This window comes from Mustela lutreola, chromosome 6, assembly GCF_030435805.1.
Source record: "Mustela lutreola isolate mMusLut2 chromosome 6, mMusLut2.pri, whole genome shotgun sequence".
NCBI lineage: Eukaryota > Metazoa > Chordata > Mammalia > Carnivora > Mustelidae > Mustela > Mustela lutreola.
The window spans coordinates 33,798,475-33,824,279 of record NC_081295.1 but is presented as its reverse complement, the minus strand read 5'-3'; the positions used below and the strand labels follow the sequence as shown (position 1 = coordinate 33,824,279).

At 35.6% G+C, this 25,805-nt stretch overlaps 2 protein-coding genes across 10 annotated transcripts in view; one reads left to right on the top strand and one right to left on the bottom strand.

Moving 5' to 3' along the window:
- KLHL32 (kelch like family member 32) overlaps nt 1-19,633 on the top strand; it is a 248,709-nt gene extending 229,076 nt beyond the window's left edge. For all 8 annotated transcript variants that reach the window (XM_059177034.1, XM_059177032.1, XM_059177031.1 and 5 more), the window contains one exon: nt 15,744-19,633. In XM_059177034.1, coding sequence (XP_059033017.1) covers nt 15,744-15,905 — 162 coding nt within the window. In that variant the 3' untranslated portion in view covers nt 15,906-19,633. The remainder of the gene's footprint in view (nt 1-15,743) is intronic.
- Nucleotides 19,634-19,677: 44 nt separating this feature from the next.
- MMS22L (MMS22 like, DNA repair protein) overlaps nt 19,678-25,805 on the bottom strand; it is a 134,095-nt gene continuing 127,967 nt past the window's right edge. Inside the window, exons 23-25 of one of the 2 annotated variants that reach the window (XM_059177030.1) lie at nt 25,513-25,609; nt 23,931-24,098; nt 19,678-22,731 (exon numbers count right to left, since the gene is read on the bottom strand). In XM_059177030.1, the coding sequence (XP_059033013.1) occupies nt 22,650-22,731; nt 23,931-24,098; nt 25,513-25,609 (347 nt within the window). In that variant the 3' untranslated portion in view covers nt 19,678-22,649. Of the gene's footprint in view, nt 22,732-23,930; nt 24,099-25,512; nt 25,610-25,805 lie in introns of those variants that run through there. The other variant, XR_009354541.1, reaches the window with a different exon arrangement.

Here is a 25,805-nt window from a genome sequence, read left to right as displayed (position 1 = left end):
GTTAATTTGGCTCCTAACCACATCTCCACCCTCCCTTCCCTCTTCCATGTGGGCTTTTTTCTACATTTACCTGTTGAGTCTTCGGTCATTTTCTGGGTTATTTGCACTGACGTGGGCATTATCTAGGTGTATCCATGGGACAAGGTGAACCTAGGATCCTCTTAACCTCAATCTTCCCCAAAGGCTTAATATATTTGTTTTTTAGAAAGCCAAAATTCTGGTTAGATCTGTGTTCCAACAGCCATTTTGATGTATAAAATCAGTCATTTTGAAAATGTTTATTCCCATGGCGGACACAGTGGTGGTATGTTGAACATATAAAATTGAGAAAGGCTTTTAGGAGCCTTTGCTATTTAGGGGTAATAAGTGTGCTTATAAGCATGTGGGTTGTGACGTAAATAGATGTTTGGAGGGACGCCTGGGTGGCTCAGTGGTTTGGGCTGCTGCCTTTGGCTCGGGTCATGATCTCAGGGTCCTGGGATCGAGCCCCGCATCGGGCTCCCTGCTTCGCAGGAAGCCTGCTTCCCTCTCTCTCTCTCTCTCTCTCTGCCTGCCTCTCTGCCTACTTGTGATCTCTGTCTGTCAAATAAATAAATAAAATCTTTAAAAAAAATAAAAATAAATAAAAAAATAGATGTTTGGAATGGAAGTCTCTATAGATTATATACTTGTCATATATCATGTTTCATTTTAGTTATTGACAACTGGTTATAGGTTGTATTATTGTATTATTATTCATTCTGAACTGTAGTTCAAATACTTGCTTACTTTATCCATGACTAAGGAACTATTTATTTTGGTTAAATAACATGATATATTGAGAGTTGCAGAGGCTACTTATGTGTTCAGAGGCAACTGCTTCTTTATTGCTTGCAGGAAGAATATCAGAGAAGGTAGGTGAGAGAGTGGAATCATTTTTATGAGAAAATGGATTAGACAGTAGAAATTTCTAACCACAAACCAACAGGTTAAAAAGTATAGGAAAATGTGGTGGAGAAAATAGTATATATGCTAAATATATCAAAGTTTAAGCTTTTAATTAGTCACACATCTATATAATCCTTAGATTCTAAAGGCATGGTTGATTAAGATTAATGAAGATCAGACTTAACTAGTTCAGAGATATTTAATATCTCTTTAATATCCAGAAGGACTAAAGTCATTTTTTGCTCTTGAAAATACCAGAAAATAATCAGTTTCTTTAGGCTGCCTCTTCTGAACTCCAATCAAAGCTTCTTTGTTACTTGTAGGATTCAGCTACATAGGGATGAAGCATTTCAGACATTGAGAAATATGCTATTTTATTTCCTTCTACTACTTGACTTAGCATAGACTACTTGATCCCTTACAAGAAGAACCCAAACAAGAGAAAAGCTGAGATGCTCTTAAATTAATGCTTGTTTAAAGACTGAGATTTGGACTTGTTAGTGAAATAACTCACGGAAAAAGCTAAGAATAGATTCATAAGGGAAGGGTTCTTTTTAATTAGTGGGGGTGTAAGAATTGTCTGGCACAGGGGTTGACTCTACCCTGATGTGCTGTGGAGGAGCAGCACGTAAGGGAGCAGCTGCGTAAGTGTGCAAGTGATTAGTCTGTATTTCCAGATCACCTCCACTGCTCTTCATTTACAATTACTTCCTTTTGGCTGGAGGATATACTGCCAAGCTGGCACCTCGTTCTCCCAAACGCCTTCTTTCTGCCAGTTTACAGGGGAGTGTTTTGGAGAAATACTGCCAAAACTTCTTTTCCCTTCTCGCAGATTAAATAAATTACATCTGCTTAACATATGCAGTCTCTGTTGGCCCAGGAAGCCAGACAAAAGCTCTCTGGATGATGACCTCAACTGATATTTTGTCTTCTAAAAATGTATTCAGTTGGGGAGGGAATATTGTGCATGGCACAAAATCTTTGTTCTCTCTTTAGTTGCAATTGCAAGCTCACCTGTTGGCTCTACCACTTACTGTATGACCTTGAGCAAGTCACTTCACTTTCTCAGTATCTAAATATTCTTCTTTATGCATTGAAGACAACATTTACTCTTATATAATTGAAGGTAAATAATGAAAGGTCTTTGGTTTCTATATGTAATGAAATACAAATCGAAATCCCACTGGGATTTTCCTTCTTCTCCCAGGATAGGGAGATAATACTTGTCAAATTGATTTTAAATTTTCTCTAGGAAAGTTAAATATATGAAAACAAATTTTCATATATTTTTTAACACTGCATGAGGGAGACTTGCCCTAACCAGTCAGACAAACTGTAATGTAGTACAGCCTGATGATGCACAAACCAGCAAAAGAGAGTGAAAAAAGGTTTGTAGCATATAATAAAATATTTTAAATTAGTAGAGCTTGTGTATTTTGTTCAACAAATGGGATGGAATAGCTAAATGTCCATTTGGGGGAAAAATAGAAGTTTGATCTTTTATTTTAGGCTGTAGTGATTTCCTCCTTAATGCACTTGGATCCCCAAATCTCAATGGCTCCTTTCATCTAAAGAATGATTTTTGTCATTAAAGCCTTAACAGTTATTCAACTAAGTGATAGATAAAGGCAGGATTGGACAAAATCATTAAAGAAGAGTGCCAAGAAGCCTGCTTGGGATATTAAGGCATGTGTACACTTAGGATGCAGGAGGAAAAAAAGGGGACCAAAGGTGGGTAGCAACAGCACAGTGTAGTTTAAGAACAATTAAAAAAAAAAAAATCATGGGATCTGAGAGATGAAAGTTTCAAATAAGGTTAGAGGAAGGTCGAGGTAAAGAAAGTTGAGGCTTGGAAAGGGCCTGATGGGTTCAACAAGTAGGATATGACCAGCTTTCTTTAAGAGAGAATTTTTCTAATACACATATGGTCCCTGACTTAAGATGGCTTGACTTAATGATTTTTCTTCTTTACAGTAATGCAAAAACAATACACACTCAGCAGAAACCACACTTTATATTTTGGATTTTGATCTATAGGCTAGTGATATACAGTACAATATGCTCATGATGCTGGACAGTGGCAGTGAGCCACAGCAACTAGGCAGGCATGCAATCATGAGGGTAAACAATCAATATACTCAGCACTATTTTGTACTCACATAACCATTTCACTTTCAGTATAGTACTCAATTACATAGGTACTCAATGCTCAATTCATGGTTTTTAAAGATTTATTTATTTTAGAGAGAGAGAACAAGTGTGCACAAGTGGTGGGGGGCAGAGGGAGAGCATCTTCAAGTAGACTCCCCGCTGAGTGCGTAGCATCACATTGGCTAGATCCCATGTCCTGTGAGATCATGAACTGAGCCAAAACCAAGAATTGACACTTAACCAACTGAGCCACTCAGGTGCCCCTACTCTTTATTATAAATTAGGCTTTAGGTTAGATAATTTTGCGTAACTGTAGGCTAATGTGACTACCTTGAACACATTTAACTCAAGCTTGTCTATGCTATGATGTTTGGTAAGTTAGGTGTATTAAATGCATTTTTGTCTTTTGATATTTGCAATTTATGATGGTTTCTTGGAACATAACCCTATTATAAGTTGAATATTTGTATTAAAATTAAGCAGGATTCAGTGCGGTGACAGCAAGTCCAGACTAACAAAGCTCCTCCATATAATGAAAGAGATGAACTCGAGCTTAAAGGGGAAATAATTGGGGAAAAATATCCAGACTCAACTGAACTGAATTTGAATCTGCTTCTGAACTGTGATATAATATTCTATATCCTAGACACCATGTTAGATGTCACCAATTCTCAGAACAAAGCTGCAAGGTTGATGCTGTTTTCACTTTGTAGATGCGGATTTGTAAACCAGTATATCCAGTACTTACTAACCAGTTTTGGCAAGTTATTTAAGTAGTGTAAGACTTTAAATTTTTAAATTTAAATTGACATACAATATTATATTAGTTTCAGCTATAAAGCATATTGATTTGAAATTTTCTACATCAGTCAGTGCTCACCATGACCATACTTACCATCTGTCACCATATAAGTTTACTACAATATTATTGACTAGATGCCCTGTGCTGTACTTTTCAGCTTCAGTACTTATTTTATAACTGGAAGTTTGTGTCTCCTAATCCCCTTTATCTATTTTGCATGTTTCACTAGACTGCTTCCCCCTCTGGCAACCACCACTTTGTTCTCTGTACTTAAAAGTCTGGTTTTCTTATTTGGTCATTTGTGTGTTTGTTTTTAGATTCCAGATATAAGTGAAATCATACAGTATTTGTGTTTCTGTCTGACTTATTTCACTTAGCATAATACCCTCTTGGTTCACCCATGTTGTCCCAAATGGCAAGATCTCATTTATTTTTATTCTTATGTCTCTGTAATATTCCTGTGTGTGTGTGAGTGTGTGTGTAATCACATCTTTATCCATTCCTGTGTCGATGGACACCTAGATGGTTCCATATTTTGGCTATTGTAAACTATGCTGCAATAAAGGTAAGAGTGCATATATCTTTTCAAATTAGTGTTTTCATATTCTTTGGGTCAAGAACCAGTAGTGGAATTACTGGATCACTTGGCATTTCTATTGTTAGTTTTTTGAGGAACCTCCATGTTTTTCACAGTGGCTGCACCAAGTGTTATTCCTACTGGTAGTGCAGGAGCATTCCTGATTCTGCACTTGCTCACCAAAACTTCTTAGATCTTCTTTTAATACTAGCCATTTTGACTTGTGTGAGGTGATGTCTCTTTGTCGTTTTGATTTGTGTTTCCCCAGTGATTAGTGATGTTGAGTCTCTTCAGGTGTGTTTTGGCAATCTCTCTGTTCTTTGGAAAAAAGTCTGTTCAGGTCCTCTGACCATTTTTAAATCTGATTGTTCTTTTTGTGTTGAGTTGTATCAGTTCTTTATATATTTTGGATATCAACCCTTTATCAGTATATCATTTGCAAATATCTTCTCTCATTCAGTAGGCTGGCTTTTTGTTCTGTTGATAGTTTCTTTTGTTGTGCAAAAACTTTATATTTTGATATAATTCCAGTAGTTTATTTTTGCTTTTGTCTCCCTTGCTTGAGATCACCTATTCATAAATATATGGCTGAGATTGATGTCTACAAAATTACTCCCGTATTTTCTTTTAGCATTTTTATCATCTCAGGCCTCATATTTAGTTTTGAGTTTATTTTTGTGTGTGTAAGAAAGTGATCCAGTTTCATGGGTCACAAATCTGGCTTCAACCAGTACCAAAAGACTGGGATCATTCCCTGCATATTTTCAGACCAAGGTGCTTTGAAACTTGAACTCAGAGGAAATTTGGAAAGAACTCAGATACATGGAGGCTAATACATCGAGCATCCTACTAAAGAATGAATTGGTCAGCCAGGAAATTAATGAAGAATTAAAACAAAATTCATGGAAACAAATGAAAATGAAAACACAACTGTTCAAAACCTTTGGGATGCAACATTCTACCACTGTTGTTCAACATAGTACTAGAAGTCCTAGCCTCAGAAATCAGACAAAAAAAGAAATAAAAAGCATCCAAATCAGTTGTGTTTCTTTGCATTAACAAACAGAAGAAAGAGGAATTGAGGAATCAATTCCATTTTGCACAAAAACCGTAAGATATCTAGGAATAAACCTAACCAAAGAGGCAGAGATCTGTAGAGTACAGAGGATCTGTACTCTAAAAACTATAGAACACTCATGAAAAAAATTGAGGGAGACACAAAGAAATGGGGAAACTTTCCATGTTTGTGGACTGGAAGAACAAATATTGCCAAAATGACTATGTTACCTAGAGAAATCTATACATTCAAAGCAATCCCTATCAAAATACCATCGACTTTTTTCACAGAGCTAGAACAAATAATCTTAAGATTTGTATGGAACCACCAAAGACCCCAAATAGCCAGAACAATGTTGAAAAAGAAAACCAAAGCTAATGGTATCACAATTCCTGACTTTAAGCTCTATTACAAAGTTGTAATAATCAAAACAGCATGGTACTGATACAAAAAACAGACACATAGATCAATGGAACAGAATAGAGAACTCAGAAACGGACCCTCAACTCTATGGTCCACGAATCTTCAACAAAGCAGAAAGAATATTCAATTGGAAATATGACAGTCTCTTCAACAAATAGTATTGGGAAAGTTGGACAGCCAGATTCAGAAGAATGAAACTGAACCATTTTCTTACACCATACACAAAAATAGGTTCAAAATGGATGAAAGACCTAAATGTAAGACGGACACCTGTCAAAATCCTAGAGGAGAACTCAAGCAGCCACCTCTGTGAATTTGGCCACAGCAACTTATTGCTAGACATGTCTCCAGAGGCAAAAATGAACTATTGAGACTTCATCAAGATAAAAAGCTTATGAACAACAAAGGAAATAGTCAACAAAACCAAAAGACAACTGACAGAATGGGAAAAGATACTTGCAAATGATCTATCAGATAAAGGGCTAACATCCAAGATATATAAGGAACTTAACAAACTCAATACCCAAAGAACAAATAATTCACTCAAGAAAGGGCAGAGGACATGAACAGATACTTCTCCAAGGAAGCATCCAAACAGTGAATAGATACATGAAAAAATGCTCAATATCACAGGGAGATAAAATCAAACCAAAAATGAGACAGTACCTCACACCAGTCAGAATGGCTAAAATTAACAAGTCAGGAAATGACAGATATTGGCAAGGATGCAGAGAAAGGAGAACTCTCTAACACTGTTGGTGGGAATGCAAGGTGGTGCAGCCACTCTGAAAAACAGTATGAAGGTTCCTCAAAAAGTTGAAAATAGAACTATCCTGTGACCCAGCAATTGCACTACTAGGCATTTATCCCAAAGATAAAGATGTAGTGATCCAAAGAGGCACCCCCAATGTTTGTAGTAGCTATGTCCACAATAGCCAGTGGAAAGAGTCTAGATATCTATCGACAGATGAATGGATAAGGAAGATGGGATATATATACATAATGGAATACTACTCAGCCATAAAAAAGAAATTTTGCCATTTGCAAGGGCATGGATGGAACTAGAGGATATTATGCTAAGCAAAATAAGTCTATTAGAAAAATACAATTATCATATGATTTCACTCAGATGTGGAATTTAAGAAACAAAACAAGAGGTCATAGGAGAAGAGAGGGGAAAAAAAACCACGATAAAATCAGAGAGGGAGACAAACCATAAGAGACTCCTAATCATAGTTTACTGAAGGGTGGGGGTTGGGGGGTGGGTAGCTGGGTGATGGACGTTAAGGAGGGCATGTGATGTAATGAGCACTGGGTATTATTACATAAGATTGAAGAATCAGTGACCTCTACCTCTGAAACTAATAAAATACAGTAATCAACTGAACAAAAAGATGGAAGACCATTCCATGCTCTTGGATTGGAAGAATAAACATTGTTAAAATGTCTATACTGCCTAGAGCAATCTATACTTTTAATGCCATTCTGATCAAAATTTTACCAGTATTTTTCAAAGAGCTGGAGCAAATAATCCAAAAATTTGAATGGAATCAGAAGAGACCCCGAATTGCTAAGAAAATGTTGAAAAACAAAAATAAAACTGGGAGCATCACGTTACCTGATTTCAAGCTTTACTACAAAGCTATGATCACCAAGACAGCATGGGTACTGGCATAAAAACAGACACATAGACCAGTGTGGAACAGAGTAGAGAGCCCAGATATGGACCCTCAACTCTATGGGCAAATAATCTTCGACAAAACAGGAAAAAAATATACAGTGGAAAAAAGACAGTCTCTTCAATAAATGGTGCTGGGAAAACTGGACAGCTATATGTAGAAAAATGAAACTCGACCATTCTCTTACACCGTACACAAAAATAAAACGGATAAAAGACCTCAACATGAGACAGGAATCCATCAGAATCCTAGAGGTGAATTTAAATAAAAACATTTTTAAAAAGTGATCTAGTTTCATTCTTTTGTATGTAGTTGTCCAGTTTTCCCAGCACCATTTATTATATAGACTGTTTTCTTCTCCATGTATCTTGTCCCCATTGTTGTAGGTAAATTGACCAGATAAGCATGGGTTTATTCCTAAAATTTCCAATTCTTTTCCATTGATGAATGTGTCTATATTGTTGGATTGCTTTGAACTGTAGGTTACTTTGGATAGGATAGACATTTTAAGTGTTCTTCTGAACCACGAATATGGTATATCTATCCATTTATCTTCAATTTCTTTCATCAGTGTTTCATATATGAGTACACAGTATAGGCCTTTCACCTTCATAAATTTATTCCTAGGTTATTTTATTCTTTTTGGTGCAATTACAAGTTTTTTTAATTAAAGTATTGTTGAATCACAGTTGAATTAGTTTCAGATGTACAAGATTCTTATTCTTATTCTTAGTGATTCAACAAGCTTATAAATTATGCTTTGGTCACCATGCATGTAGCTATCATCTGTCACCCGACATTGCTATTTTAATACCATTGACTATATATCCTATGATGTATTCCCTGTGATTTATTTATTCTGTAACTGGAAGCCTATATCTCTCAATCCACTTTACCCATTTTGCTCATGTCTCACCCTCTCCCCTCTGATACCCATCCATTTGTTCTCCGTATTTATGGGTCTCCTTCTGATTATTTCTTAGATTCCACTTATAAGTGATATTTATGTGTTTCTCTGACATTTCAATTAGCATCAACTTCCTTGGTTCATTCATATTGTTCCAAATGGGAATATCTTTCTTTTTATGGCTGAGTAACACTTCATTGTGTATACTACCATCTCTTCATTCATTGTCTACCAACAGGACACTGTGTTGCTTCCATATCTTGACTATTGTAAATAATGCTGCAAAAAACATATGGGTACATATTTTTAAATTAGTGTTTTTGTATTCTTTCAGTAAATACCTAGTATTGGAATTACTGGATCTTATGGTATTTTTAAAAATTTTTTTGAGGAACCTCTCTACTGTTTGCCACAGTGACTGCACAAGTTTATATTCCCAGCAGCAGTGCATGAGAGTTCCCTTTTCTCCAAAAGTTCTTGTCTTTTTGATACTAGCCATTCTAATTGGTGTGAATGGGCAGAGGACAATTTCTCATTGTGGTTTTGATTTGTGTTTCTCTGATGATTGGTGGTGTTGAGCATCTTTACATGGGCTTGTCATCTATAGGTCTTTTTTTTTTTTTTTTAAATGATTTTCAGTGCTCCAGAATTCATTTGTTTATGCACCACACCCAGTGCTCCATGCGATACGTGCCCTCCACAATACCTACCACCAGGTTCACCCAACCTTTCACCTCCCTCCCCTCCAAAACCCTCAGTTAGTTCCTCAGAGTCCACAGTCTCTTATGGTTCGTCTCCCCCTCTAATTTCCCCCAGCTCCCTTCTACTCTCCATCTCCCCATGTCCTCCATGTGATTCCTTATGCTCCACAAATAAGCAAAACCATATGATAATTGACTCTCTCTGCTTATTTCACTCAGGGTCTGTTCAGTTCCTTTGACCATTGTTTTAATCAGATTGTTTGATTCTTTTGGTGTTGAGATGTACAAATTCTTTACACGTTTTTGACATTAGTCCCTTAAAAGATATGTCATTTACAAATATCTTCTCTCATCAAGTAGGTTGTCTTTTTGTTTTGTTGGTTTACTTTGCTGTGTATTTTTTCTTTCTTCCTTCCTTCCTTCCTTCCTTTTTTTTTTTTTTTTTTTTTTCTTGTAGTCCTGGTAGTTTACTTTTGGTTTTGTTTCCCTTGCCTTAGGGGACCTATCTAGAAAAATGTTGCAAAGCCCATAGTCAGAGAGATTACTGCCTATGTTTCCTCTAGATATTTTATAGTTTCATGTCTCCTATGTAGGTCTTTAATGCAATTGGTGTTTATTTTTGTGTGTCATGTAAGAAGGGGTTCTGTTTCATTCTTTTGCAGGTAGCTGTCCAGTTGTCCCCATACCATTTATTGAGTAGACTGTATTCTTCCAACCATGTATTTTGCATCTTTTATTGTAGATTAATTGACCATATAAGTGTGGGCTTATATCCGAGCTCTCTATTCTCTTCCATGATCTATGTATCTATTTTTGTGCAAGTACCATACTGTTTTGATTACTAGAGCTTTGTAGTAGTTCTTGAAATCTTGCATTGTGATATCACCTGCTTAGTTCTTCAGTGTCAAGTTTCCTTGGCTATTCAGGGTCTTTTGTGGGTTTTTAAACATTTGAGGATTATTTGGTCTAGTTCTTTCAAAAATGCTGTTGGTATTTTGATAGAGAATACATTTAATTGGTAGATTGCTTTGGGTCTTGTAGACATTTTAATGATATTAATTTTCCCATTACATGAACACAGTATATCTTTCCACTTGTTTGTGTTGTCTTTATTCTCTTTCATCACTGTTGCATAGTCTTCAGCATACAGGGCTTTCAAATCCTTGGTTAAGGGTACTACTAGGTATTTTATTCCTTTTGGTATAATTGTAACTTGAATTATTTCTCTTTCTGCCACTTCATTATTAGTGTAGAGATATACAGCTCATAATTTTAAGTATTAACTTTATATCCTGCAGCTTTAGTTGAGGATTCTTTGAATTTTTTGAATTTTGCTCAGAGTTTTAGGTGGAGTCTTTAGGGTTTTCTATGTATAGTACTATGTTATCTGCAAAGATTGACAACTTAATTTCTTCCTTACCAATGGGTAGACACTTTATTTCCTTTCCTGTCTGATTGCTGTAGCTAGGCTTTTCCGTATTATGTTGAATAAAAGAGGCAAGAGTGAACATTCTTCTTTCATTCATGCTCATAGAGGAAAAGCTCTGTGTATCCTCGTTGACTAAGATCATAGCTGTGGGTTTTCATGTTATCTTTTATCAAATTGAGATGTTCCCTCTAAATCCACTATATTACAATATTAAGAATTTTTATCAGAAACATGAATTTTGTCAAATGCTTTTTCTGCATCTATTGAGATGATCACAATACTTACCGTTTGTTAATGTGATATATCATGTTGATTGATTTACAAAGTTTGAACTGTTCTTACATCCTCCAAATAAATCCCACTTGATTATGGTGAATGGTTCTTTTATGTATTGTTGAATGCAGTTTGCTAATCTTTTGTTGATGATTTTGTATTTTTGTTCATAAGGGATACTGGTCGGTAGATTTCCTTTTCTTCCCTGTAGTATCTTTGAATTTGATATCAAAGCAATGCTAGTCCCATAGAATGTGTTTGGAAACTTTCCTTCCTCTTATTCTTTGGAATAGTTTGAGGACAGTAGGTATTCATTCTTTTTTAAATATTTGGTGGAATTCATTTGTGAATCTGTCAGGTCGTGGACTTTTGTTTGTTGGGAATTTCCCCACACCCCCTCCATTACCAATTCAATTTCCTTACTAGTAATTGGTCTGTTCAGATTTTCTATTTCTTCCTCATTTGATTTGGAAGATTCTATATTTCTAGGAATTTATCCATTTATTCCAAGTGGTCTCTTTCTTTGGCATACAATTTTTTCACAGTAGTCTTATAATTCTTTTTATTTCTGTGGTGTCAGGGGTTTTTTTTTTCATTTATTTTTTTTTATCCTCCTTTTTTCTTGATAAACTCTAATTTTCTATCAATTTTATCTCTTAAAGAACTAGCTCTTGATTTTGTTGACCTATTTATTTTAGTTTCTATTACATTTATTTCTGATCTTTATTATTCCCTTCCAACACTGGGTTTTGTTTGCTCTTTTTCTAGTTCCTGTAGATATAAAGTAGATTGAGATTTTTCTTGTTTCTGGAAGTAGTCCTGTGTCTCTAAAAATTTCCCTCTTTGTGACACAGTGAAAGCTGTTCTAAGACTTTTGACTGTTGTGTTGTCATTTACTTTAGTCTCCAAGTACTTTAAAAATTTTCTCTGTGAATACTTAATTGATCCATGTCATGTAGTAGTGTTTTATTTGACCTCCAAGTATTTGTGTTTTCCATTTTGTTTTCTTGTTATTGATTTCTAGTTTCATACCATTGTGGTCAGAAAAGATTCATATTACTTCATTCTTAAAATTATTGAGTCTTGCATTGTGGTTTAGCCTATGATCTATTCTGGAGAATGTCCATGTGCACTTGAAAAGACTCTAATCTTGTTTTTGGATGGAATGTTCTGTATATGTCCATCTGGTCTAACATGTCATTTTAAAGACACTGTTGGAGTGCCTGAATGGCTCAGTCAGTTGAGCATCCAACTCTGGATTTCAGCTCAGGGCATGATCTCAGGGTTGTGAGATCAACCCCCACTGGGTACCATGCTCAGCAGGGAGTCTGCTTAAGATTCTTTCCCTCTCTAGCATATATTTCATTTATTATATTCCTAACTCTGATTCTTTTTTATATTTTCTGTTGGCATTTTCTCTGAGTTCTTCCATTCTCCTCTGTAGTCTGGTGAGCTTCTTTATGACCATTACTTTTAATTCGTTATCAAGTAGATTGGTTATCTCCATTTTGTCTAATTCATTTTTGAGGTTTTTGTCTTACTTGGAGCAAATCCCTTTGTCTCCTCACATTGCCTGACTTTGTGTTTATTCCTATTAATTAGGCAGAACAGCTACTTCTAACATTGAAGGAATGGTCTTGTGTATGGTCACCTATGTAGACTGGCTGGTTGGAGTTGTAGCTGGCATGAACTTGGTGGTTCTGGGGCATTCCATGCTGGGCTTCCTTAATGGGATGGCTAGAACTATAGTGGGCATGGGCTAGGGTACTCCCTCGACTCCATGCAGAGGGTGTCCTGGCAGGATCACTAAAGCCAAAGTTGGTGCAAAGTGGAATGTGCTGGGGTTCTCTGCATGGAGGACACCTAGTGGGTTAGGTGGAGGCAAAGAGGGGTGCAGGCTGGGGTGTCCTGAGCACCCTGTGCAGGGGCGGTGGCTAGAGCCGTGGTGTAGCATGGTCTGGGACATCCTGGGGTGCTCCATACAGTGGGTCCCCTGACAAGAGAGCTGTATCTGAACTGGGTGCATGGTGGGGTATCCTGGAAGGCTTAGTTCATGGGATGCTCTGGCAGAGCAATTATAGCCATGGCTGGTGTGGGTTAGGTTGTCTCAGCATATTCAGTTCAAGGTTTGCCCTGGTCAGGTGGCTACAGTTGAGGCACGGTACAGACTATGAGCTCCTGGGATGCTCTGTGCAGGTGAGTCCTGAAACTCTCTTGAGCTAGGGGTGTCAAACATAGCAAGAATTAGGAAATAAAAACAAACAAACAAACATGTGCCTGGAGTGTTCCACAATGTTTTCTACTTTTGTCACTTTGGCAGCATGGCTGTAGCTGTGAGTGCTGAGCAGGGGTGTCTTGGTATGTGGCATGCTGGAGGCTGTCTTATTTGGATGGCTTGGTCTGGAGTGGGCTAGAGGCCAGGGGCTCACTGTGGCAGTAGGCTAGCTAGGCTGCCTGTACTGTATTCCTGTCCATACTAACATGGACAGGAGGGAATGTAAATAGTGGTGCTCACCAGTACCTCCATGCAGAGTTCTTGCTGCTCTCCTGCTGTGTGGTGGTGGTAGGGCTGGATCCTTTAGAAGCTAGTTGCTTTTAATTTGTGGCTTTCTTTCTGTGGCCTAGGGCAGCTGCATCTGCTCATAGTTCCTTAGTACTATCCCTCCCCATTGTTATTCGCAGTGTTGGGACTGTGAGTTATCTTCATTAATATGTCTCCATCTCTCTCACAGTTATGTGTTTTTTTGTGCGGAAACTGTTCAGTCAGTCAGCTTTCACTTCTCCTTCAGGAGGAATTGCTCCAAAAATAGGTTTATATTGGGTGTGTCTATGAAAGAGGTGAGTTTGTAGTCTTCCTAAGCCATCATCTTGGACTAGTCTCTAATGGGATTTTTAAATTTCTCTTTCTTCTACTGCATTATTAGTATATAGAAATGTAACACATTTCTGCATATTAATTTTGTATACTGCAACTTTATTGAATTCATTTATCTGTCCTTTGGTGGAATCTTGGGTTTTCTATAATTAGAAAATATATCTATCTGCAAATAGCGATACTTTATCTTCTTACTAATTTGGATGCCTTCCCTTTTTCTTTTCTGATTGCCACAGCTAGTACTTCCTGCCAATGTTATGTTGAAAAGTACAAGAGTGGATCTTCTTGTTTCTGGTCTTAGGGAGAAAGCTTTTAGTTTTTCACTTTTCAGTGTGACATTGGTTGTGGGTTTTTCATATTTGGTTTATCATGTTGTGGTATGTTCTGTCTGAACCCAATCTGTGGAGTTATCATGAATGGGTATTATATTATGTCAAATGCTTTTTCTGTATCTCTTAAGGTGATATGGTTTTTAGTCTTTCCTCTTAATGTGATGTATTACATTGATTTACTTTTGAATATTAACACTTTTTATTCTAGAATAAATCACTTGATCATGGTGATTTTTTTAATGTACTGGTGAATTCAGTTTGCTACAATTTTGTTCAGCGTTTTTTTGTATCTATGTTCATCAGATATGTTGACCTGTAGTTTTTTGCTTTGCTTTTTTTGTGATGACTTTGGTTCTGGTATCAGGCTAATACTGGCATCACAGAATACATCTGGATATTTTCCTTCCTCTTCTATATTTGTGGAATAGTTTGAGAACAGGCATTAACTTGCTTATATTCACCTATGAAGCCATCTGGTCCTCTTTTTTTTTTTCGATTACTAGTAATGAAATTGAATGGGTAATCAGCCAGTTCATATTTTCTCCCTGATTTAATTTTAGAAGATTGTATGTCCCTAGGAATTTATCCATTTCTCCCAAGTTGTCCAATTTGTTGGCATATAATTTTTCATAGTAGTTTCTTGCAATCTTTTATATATGTGGTATTGCTTGATATTTCTCTTCAAGCCAGATTTATTTGGGTCTCTTCTTGGTATGTCTGGTAAAGGTTTATCAGTTTTGCATATCTTCTCAGTAATCAGCTCTTGCTTTTATTGCTCTTTTCTTTTTAAAGTTTTTTTTTTTTTTTTTTTTTTTTTTTAGTTTATTCCCACTCTAATCTTTATTCCTTGCTTTCTTCTACTAGCTTTGGGCTTTGTTTGTTCTTTTTTTGGATCCTTTAGTTGTAAGGTTAGGTTGAGATTTCTCTTGTTGCTTGAGAATACTATAAACTTTCCTGTTAGAATTGCTTTTGCTGTGTCCCAAAGATTTTCTACCATAATGTTTTCATTTACATTTTTCTCCATGAATTTTTTTCACACCTTTTTTTTCATTGACCCATTGGTTTAATACCATGTTGTTGAGCCTCTGTATTTGCATTTTATTTTGTTTTCCAGTTCTTGTAACTTATTTCTAGGTACTGTTGTGGTTAGAAAAAGATGCTTGATATGATTTCAGTCTTTTTAAATTTATTGAAATTTGTTTTGTGGTGTAATATATGATCTATCCTGGAGAATATTCCATGTACACTTGGATAATGTGTATTCCATTGTTAGATCCATCTGGTGTAATGTGTTGTTTAAAGCCAGAAGACCTTAATATTAATGCAGGATAAAACTACCTACCTCATCACTGTTCTGAAGATTAAATCATTATAAACATATATCTACGTACATATGTAGACACCCAAATATATAAATGTACATAGTAGCACTTACCTGGATCTTTATATGTATTTCTGGTACCATACCGCGAGGGGAGAAAACTCAATGCCTAAGGTATATATGGTCATGGTGGCATAACTGAATTCAACTGTAGGCTGCTTTTTATATATAGACGTTCAAATTATATTGAACAATCATCTTTGACGTACAGGCTTCTCTTCTTTTGTAGGTAGTGGATGTAAGTAGAGAAGGCAAAGAAGAAGTATTCTATGGGCCTACACTCCCTTTTGCTTCCAATGGAATAGCTGCATGCTTTCTTCCAGCTCCGTATTTCACATGCCCTAACCTTCAGACTCTTCAAGTGCCTCATCACAGAATTGGGACCATCTGAAAGGCAATGCTTTGTTAATAACTATCATGAGCAGAAGAAAAGTTTCATTTTTGGATACTGGGTATGAAAAGACTCAGTGCTCAATGCTTCCTTGTTTTGTTTTATATGTCTTATATTCTGATAAACATTAGCAAAAAATGAACAGTTTTCTAAAACACATTACTGAAAACTCCTGTCACCCTTCTCTTTGTGGGTCAATATACAATATATATGACTTTTACTGTGGTATAGCTTAGTACCAACTTAATGGTCCATAATTGTTCCATGGGTCTTTAGAGCCTTTGTGTATACTTTTTCTAAATCAATGCTGTCTAGGAAAACAGGACAATGTTAGTAAGGAATTTATTTCACAAGTACTGTCCTCAGTGGTCTTTAAAAAAAATATTCAGTAGTTGTTTCCCTTCCTACGTAAACCTGGGTTTGTAATTTTTCTTTTAAAAATTTAACATTATGCAGCCCCACTCGGTATAGACTCAGCATTATGACATTATAAAATTTTAAATGCCATGTTTTATTCAAGGTTATACGAATAATAGAAGTATATCAGAACAGCAATTGGAATACCCATATTTTTTGGCTTGGTTAATCTGTGACCTTGGGCAATGTGCTTACCTTTCTCTACTTGTTTTTCCACTTTTTAAGATAATTATTGATTTCCATATGAATTCAGAAGAATTTTGTGAAGATTAGGGAAATGCTAAGTACTTCGCTGAAGAAAAGAAAGTTACTCAAATTACAAGGGATTTTACAGTGTTTAGAACCTTGTAACTGAAAGGGGAGGTTATTTTTGAAATTAAATAATTACTAAATAGAACTTGAAACACATATTATGGAATAAATGATTCGAAAAGCATGTGAAAGATATGCTAATTAGGAAAAGGGGAATTTACCAAAGCCAAAGATTCCCAAGTCTGTACAAATTTCTTGCTTCAAATAATAATTTAAACTTCTCATTTAAACTCATTTAGTGAAAAATGACATTTTAGGCTCAAAAAAAATTTGTTATACTAATTTTGGCACCATAAAGTGCTCTGACATAAATCTGAACCTAGACTTGATAATTCTAATAAAAGTTTTTCCACTTTGTTAAAGGTTATGTCAATCTTGAGGACTTGTGGGATTCTTTTCCACCACCAATACATATTTTATTACTACAAATTTTTAATAATGCATAAGAATTCTTATTTAGGGTGAGGTTTTTGGATTTGCTTTGGCTATAGCAAAAATATACACATAAAACTCAATCACTTTTGAACATAAAAAAATTCAAGAAGTATAAAATTAATTTTTCTCTTTTCTTTTTAGGATCTAAGTCACCTTTATAAAAGGGAAACTTTACGCTTTTTCCTTTGGCATAGTTTAATTATTCAGCAATCTTTATCTTATAGAAAACTGTCCTTTTATTGATGGAAGCACTTTTAGTAATCAGAAGTGAATAAAAACATAAACACTTTTTAATCCTAAATACAAAATTCACTAACTTTATATATTGTTATATGCCTAAAATTTTTAATTTCCAAATAATAAGTAATCTGGTTATTCAGATTAAAGAACAGGAGGAGAGACTAGAGGTAAGGAGCAAAAAAAGTGAAAAAACCTTCCAGAGATTTAGCCAAAAAATCTTGAGTATTTTTATAGTTCTGAAAAGTACAAATTGATACTGTTCATTGATATCAAAGAGTGTCTTTAAAGGGTATAAATCATGTAAACTAAATATTTTAAATGCCTTACCAAGTCAGGAAAATGACTCCAGTATTTGAAGTAGCTTTCAACAAGAACCAGAGCAAGAAGTATTTCAGATTTACTAAAATTTCTACTTGACAAATGAATTTACTTCCAGCTGTTTTTTCCTTATAAAAACCATTACATTTAAAATCCCAGATCCTATATCCAATGAATAAAAGGGAAATGGTCTAAAAATAAGCTTGCCTGACTGATAATGGAAAGGTAGCCTGAGATTACTCCTGATATTTTCTGTTTAGACTTCTAACTATTCATTTAAAACAAATTGGCATATTATTATCAAACCCCTTCTTGGTGAAATTTAATGTGTTATTCACTAATATTACAGAATTGAATGCAGAGAATTTTAAAGTTTTGCATCGTTTTTGAAAACATCTTTTATGCTGTAGCCAGAGAATAGAATCCAAAGTGCAACATTCTTCTCTGAGGAAAAATAAAATGCTGAACACTTATGATTAGATCATTCTCCTCAAATTATTAAGAGCTAATAAAAATTCTAGAAAACTATGCTTGGTCATATAAAGCAAATTCCATTGAAACTATTCAAATAAGTGAACTATCCTTCATAATTCATCTTCCATTTTTATTCTCCAAAATTATAGACTATATTGTATTTGTAGTAGAATTAAATTAAATTTCCATTGGGAGATCATGAAACTTCCACCTCCTTAAACAGCTACTTCAAGACTTGACTTTACAAGAGAAGACACAGGTACCAGATAAATATTAGCAGAATGTTCCTTTGTGTAGGAGGAGAAGCCAGCAAAGACATTAATCTCTAAAATAATGTGTTTGTAAAGTACAATGAAATTCCTTAGAACCTTCATAACAAAATACCTTCTAGGGTGCGATTAGGATATTTTTCCTGCTTTTTTTCTTCATATTTTCCACATGGTTTAACCACATGTATACTGTATCCTTTCCAGCTATTGCAATATCTGAAAAACTCTCTATTGTTTTACCACAGAATATAAAATAGGAATAAGATAGAAATTATTTCTCAAGACAACATGGTTCATTTTTATTTTGGTTTTCAAATAGTCAATCTATCATAAAAAAGCGGAATAATCATGGATACAGTGTAAATTATATACATTAAAAAGGTATATACCATTATTATAGACATAATTAACTTATAAACATGAATAAACAATAAGAACGTCCAGAAAGTACAATTCACAGATGCAGTAAGTTGGATAACTGTTAGCACACCACGAACTTTAACAAGCAGATTATTCAGTTCTAATCATGAGGTACTTATTTTGGTAACCTTAGCAATATAGATTATCAGAGAATCAAAATACAAATCTTTTATCTTATTAAATATGTGAAAAATATCCTAACTTTGCTAGCTTCCCAAACCAACTGTTTTAAGCAAATAAAGCATGGCATTTATATTGGCATACTATACACTTGACTGACAAGGTAGTATTTTTAACCCTAGAAGGATCAGGCAGGAGATCAGTTTTTGAAAATATAAGGTTTACATAAACATTATAGGAATTTAGGGAAGATAGGCTTCCTACAGGTCTTTCCCAATTGCAGAAGTTTATCAAATTTTTATGTAACAGATAATCCTAACAAAGGGTAAGTAAAAATGAAAACTGTCAAAGATTCTGTTAAAGTACATGTAATTCTTTAAGAAGGAAGTAGTTTTAAAAATTTGTGATGAAGTATGGAAAAAGATAATGGGTAAAGAACACACAACCTGCAGATACTTATTTTTTTTTATATAGATATCCAGGTAGAAAAAGTCAAATATGCTTAGGAAAAAATATGCTAGGAATAGATAAAGATATAAAAGTTTTAAAGTATGAAACTGTTCTAATGCAAATGAATTCAATACTGAATGATTTTTGTACAGAGAGCATATTCCATGTTTTTTACTCCCCCATGAAAACCTAATTAAATGTTCAATTAAAATTTAAATCATAACCAAATCTGAGTATCTAATAAAGTCCTTCTATCATGCTGTTGTCCTTCAATCATCTCTTTTACATTTCATCTGTATATTTTATGAAAATTATTTGACTGGAATACTCATGTATCTAAAATATATTTTAACGGTCTTCCTATTTCAGTGACTTAAGGTTAGGTTTCTAGAGAAAGCATAGTATTTTATGGTGGCAAACTGAATGAGGCTCAGAGTGTAGAATGAACATGGCATTCAGATATTCGAAGGCAATCTAGTCCCCTGCTTGAGTTAAATTTGCACAGAAAAGGTAGAGTCAGATGGCAGAAAGTCTCCTGACTGAAGAGCTTATATATCAGCTTACTGACACTGGGAATTAAGTGGATGTCCTTGAGTAGAAAAGTGACAGGAGGAAAGTAATATTTTAGAAACACTAATGTGAGAACTGTATAAGGTTAAATTGGAGGAAAGGAGATCAGAGATAAGGAGATAAGGAAAAGATCAATAGATAAGGAAGAGATCAATAGCAGGCGGTAGAAAAAACATTTCGGATGCACGGAGGGCAAAAAGAAAAGAAGAGCAAAAGCTTGTACTGGTGATCAACTGAAAGTGGGGAACAAGTAAGAATTCAAATTGCTTCTGAAGTTTCAGGGCTAAATGACGTGGGAAAATAGTGTCTTCCCTGGGTGGAAAAGAAAGGCAGGAGCTAGTTTAAAATAGGCGACAAGCGCAGCTCGACAAGTTGCCTTGAGGTTTCTGGAGGATCCAACTAGAGGGGTTGAGAGAAATTAGGCTCGTGTTATCAAGTCCCAACTGGAAGAATGTTGAGACAGAGCGAATGAAGGGCCAGATCTTACCACTGGGGACAAGAAAGAACATGATGGTACTTTCAAAGTACAATATGTAGGAAGGAGCAGTATCACTGAGGAAGGGCTGAGAAGATAAAGGAAAATACCAATGTCAGGTCAAAGAACATGACAAACGAGAATATAGTCTCAGGTTTCAGCAAAAGAGAATGGCTTACATTACAGTGGGGGAAGCAGCAGCCCTAGGGATGACAGGTTACTTAGGGGATTAAGTGATGGGTCAGTGAAGATTTTCAAGGAAATGAACTAAGTAAAAACAAAACTCTTCAACTTAAAAAGACAGCATCTTTAAAATTTTACTTATATATAAATAAACACACATGTATATACACATATAAGTATCGATAATCATGGATTTTTTGGGTTGTTACTTATTTTTAAAGTACAAACTGTTTATTCTTAGGATCTGTAGATATACATCCCAATGCATGATTCAGAAGCAGCTTTTCTCAGCCTTAAACATTTCATATTCTAAGGAGTGAGATTCTCAAAGACATTAATCTCACTTGGAAAAAAAAATATATATATATATACACATATATACACACAAATAATTCCTTTAAAAGTGTCACTTTAAACAGATTAAACTTCATTTGCTGAAACTTGCAAAGTGATATAAGTTTAATAAGGCACTATTATAATGGAAAGAAACTCACTGCTATGAAGTCTATTAAGTTACTTTACTTAAAGAGGGTTTTATTCATTCTGTTTGTTGTGACATAATGACAGTTGACCTGGGGTGGGAGGGACAGACTATCTGTATGTCATGAGAACAACAGATACTCCTTTAGGATTCATAGATAAAAGTTAGGAAAGGACTAATAACTAGAGTTCACTGATTGTAATATATTTCATTTTGAAAGATACTTCTTGACTCAGAAAAGGGAGGAATCAGAAGAAGCATGATAAAGACCAGAGTCTCAAGAAGAAAACAGTTATTTCAAGGTTAACAAACATAACACATAAGACATAATTTGAAAAACAGGTGAATATAAGAAAGAGAGAACAATATTGAGGTGTTCTCTACGTTTGTACACGAATAGTAATCATGTCTGTATGCCTCATATAGAACACATCACCAATATAGTTTCACATACATTATTCCACTGATTCTTACGAAAACACTATGAAATAGAAAAAGGAGTATTATTCTTTTTTCCCCAAGGAGAAACTCAGGCTCAGCAAGATTAAGTAACTTGCTGAAGTTTACAAAGCAGAGCTGGGACTGAGACCTACGTGGGTTCCCAACACCAGGACTGGAGTTCTTTTCCCAAATAATGCTCTCCACAGAAAGGAGTCAAGGACAAGAGCCCAACTGGTAAAGTAAAAATATCTATGAAGTACTCAGAGTTAAGAGACAAGAGCTGCTAAAGGAACTAAACTGGTTCCCTATAAATATGTAAGATGTGAAATTATAAGAGGCTCTAACTGAAGAGCAAGGAGATAAATCAGCTGACTTTTCAGACCTCTTCTGTTAATTTATAATCTCAAGACTTTTCAGAATATTATTTGACTTTTCTTAAAAGCTCTTATCCTTCTCCTGATACGTCTTTTCATCAATTTCCAAAAAGAAAGATGAGTAGAGGGGAAAAAAAATCTGGCAACTGTTGGAACCACTGCTGGTTTAAATATAAAACATTTTATATACTATCGGTATATTCATTTCGCCAGACACCGCCTCATTCCTCACAGAGTTAAGCGTGTTGGGTATTTACTAACTTGCCTCACACATGGTATAACAAAAGATGATAAACATACATCCCATCTCCTGAACTCCTGTTTCATAAAATCCAGCAAAGAATAGCCAGGTAATCTGAAAACAAACAACAACAACAAAAAACCCAAACATCATATTAAAACATGACTTGGAAGAAACAGACAAACACAAATCACTCACAAGGCAAAAAGTCACAATACAGTGACAAGTCCCCTGGATCACCCACTGCAGACCTGCTTCATGGACACACACAGAGACACTCCCAGTTAGAAAAACTTACTTTAAATTAGTTTAACTAATTACTCTTCAAGAGAGACAATTTTGCCAACTTTGAAAAGATCCTATAATACACTTATTTAACTTTTATTTTCTTGTTATGTATTTTATACTTACAGGTATGTAAGGAAAAAAGTCCTAGAAAGTATTTCTAACAGAACATTATACAACTGCAGTGCAAAGTGGATTTAGATAGTTACAATGAATAGAGAAGCAAAGCACAAAATATACTAGGTATTATCACTTTCCAGTCTCTGCATTTCATCTTGTCCCACCTGTCCCAGGTGAGATAGAAGTTTGATATAGGCCTCCCTGTTTAAGGAAAAAAGAAAAGGTAGATATATTTATTAACTTTTCCATAATTTTCACTTAAGTATTTATAAATTCAGTCTACCTGAATGTCTGTCTACACACATGTGCACCCACACCCATACTCTATGATTAAAGTACTCTGATTCTTTAACAAACTTGGAACATGTGAATTCTCATGAGTGCTGCCTCCTCCAAAACAACCTCTTCAGGAACTACAGGTCTATTTCCATGGTGTTGCATTATTTTACACCATTCAGCACAATTTGAAATTAGGTTCTAAGCCTATATGAAAAAAAGGCCCATTACTATTTTGACCCAAATCTGTATTATCTAGTTGGGTTACTCTTTTTTTTTTTTAAGATTTTTTTTTTAAATTTATTTATTTGACAGACAGAGATCACAAGTAGGCAGAGAGGCAGGCAGAGAGAGAGGAGGAAGCAGGCTCCCTGCCGAGCAGAGAGCCCGATGCTGGGCTTGATCCCAGAACCCTGGGACCATGACCCGAGCCGAAGGCAGAGGCTTTAACCCACTGAGCCACCCAGGTGCCCCTAGTTGGGTCACTCTTATTCACTGGATATGCATGATATAGTTGATTCAGTATATCAAGCATCCCTCAAAAGGTAGATGTGCCACCATGGGTTTTATACAAAACAAGACACCTGAGGCTCTCAAGTCCCCTTCCTGATAAGGAGCACTGAATGTGTTCTGAGCAACAGAGGCACTGCTGAAATATATATGTATTTTTTAAAATTATTAACCTATAATGTATTATTTGTTTCAGGGGTTCAGGTCTGTGATTTGACAGTCTTAAACAATTCATAGCACTCACCATAGCACATACCCTCCCCAATGTCCATCACCCAGCCACCCCGTCCATTCGACCTTCCTCTCCTCCAGCAACCCTCAGTTTGTTTCCTGAGATTAAGTCTCTTATGGCTTGTCTCCCTCTCTGGTTTCACCTTGTTTCATTTATCCCTCCCTTCCCCTATGATCCTCTGCCAAATACATAGCTTTCTAAGGTGCTCACTTTGAAAAGAACAGTGTGTGAATGAAAATGTCAATCATACTACAGAAACGTTCATTAGCTCAGAGAACACACCCCAAATTTTTAGGAATGGGAAAATAAGCGATCTCCAGAAAATGAATCTAGATTTTTATAACCACTGCCCAAAAAATGTAATCAAATGATCCAAACATACCTTTGTGCAATATTTCTGCCAAAGCCCCATTTCCGCTCTGAATCCTTCAGAGACTGAGTGAGGGTAGAAAGCAAGTTGATAACAACCTGCTGGTCCAATGATGCTACTGTTTCTAAAATGCCGTAAATCTGATAATCGTATCTCATACCATGATCCTGGATAAAATGCCTGGAAGTAAATCAAGTTACATAGGATTACTTCTGGGGGAAGTTCCTTGGGCTGGTATCTATATGACAACTGTAACCTGAATGCAAGAAAGATCATTTCACATAAAACAACCTTAAGAATCCAGATGCCCTATGAAGACAATTTATAACACTTAAAAATAAGGACAGAGATGGCTTATTTCAGTGTGACCGGAATGATGGCACAGGTAGGAAAAGGGAAGAGCTGCAAACCCAGCAGGGAGAGAAGAAGCAAAATCTAGTCCCAGGGACTTTGCTGCTATTCTTTGTGGGTCAAAATCTGAGCCGTAAAAACATGGAAAAAGTGAGTCCAGTTTCTTTATCTTGGTACTTCATATTTCTATATAAATCAAACAATATTTTTATGAGAAAAGCAAGTTATTAATAATATATTTTTATATTCCTTAAGTGAACAGGTGACTTTAGAACCACTAAAAGCCTTTATAATAATAAGAATTGTATGTTTTAACCATATAATTTCCACTTTCTCCCCCAAAAAAATAAGAATGATTGCATGTTTGCTGTGTACAATTTATTAACAAACATGCAATCTTTACTGGTATAAAATTCTTTCTCCCCTCTTAGGGTTTTATACGGTTTTTTCTTTTTTTTTCTTTTCTGGGTGGTTTTACGCTTCTTACAAATCCATTATTTATTTCATGTAATCACAATTTAAATAAGTTGTAACCAATGGACAAGTGCCAATGATGTGATGAGAAACAAACTGAGGAATCAAAGATCCAACTTAGGAGAAAATGGATCCGTGTTATTTATCACGGTAGTGCTAGGGCAGAGATGTGTATAGTAAAAATGAACTGGAAGAAATTGTGAGACATATTTAAAAATACTGCTCTAACAGAAAGCACAAGACTCTAGAGGTGGCAAGGCAGGAAACGGCAACAAAACACAAAACACAGGAAACACTCCTCCAGTTGCAATATTGTTCTTGGGAACCAACATTACATCTATCCTATACAGTGTATGCTTCACAGCTGAAATACAAGGACGCCTTCTGGGTCTACAGTTTCTAAAGCAGGTAAACCAGTGACATGTACCTCTACATGGGATCCTGAGTAACATGTTTAGCAGCTCTGAGGGCCTGTGCACCTGTCATCGTGACCCACATCCCCCCATTTTGTCTCTTCAATACATGCAGGAATCTTTATCACCATTCTCAGGTGAGTTCAAGTCAGTTTGCTCATCTTCCTCTCTGGCACTTTTGTCTTTTTAAATAAAACAACACAATGTAACAAAACTATGGCCAAAAAATATAATAATTGAAATACTATAACAAGTAGTAGCACATTATGTTTTGGATAATTAGTTATTTGAAAAACATGTTGGCTGTCAAATGGCTGGCAGTCATCCCCTTGGCAGTTGGCATATTTTCCAGTTACCTAAACACAGAAGTCAGCTGGGCGGCGGGTTCTCCCTCTGACCCCACTTGGCAGGCTTTTACCATGTATTGCAGGTTCTCTGTGGCCAGCCTTTTAACTAGGAGGAAAAATTACAGCATTACACACTGTGTCTGAATTGACCATCTGGATCCTCATTTTTATGAACACTCTTAATTTAGAAAAATATGTTGTTTTCTTAAAGTTTATACAGCCTTTTTGTTATTTTTCAAAATGAAATAGTTATGAGTTTTTGTTTTGTACTTGTGTATCTCCCTATCTCCTTAACTCCCATT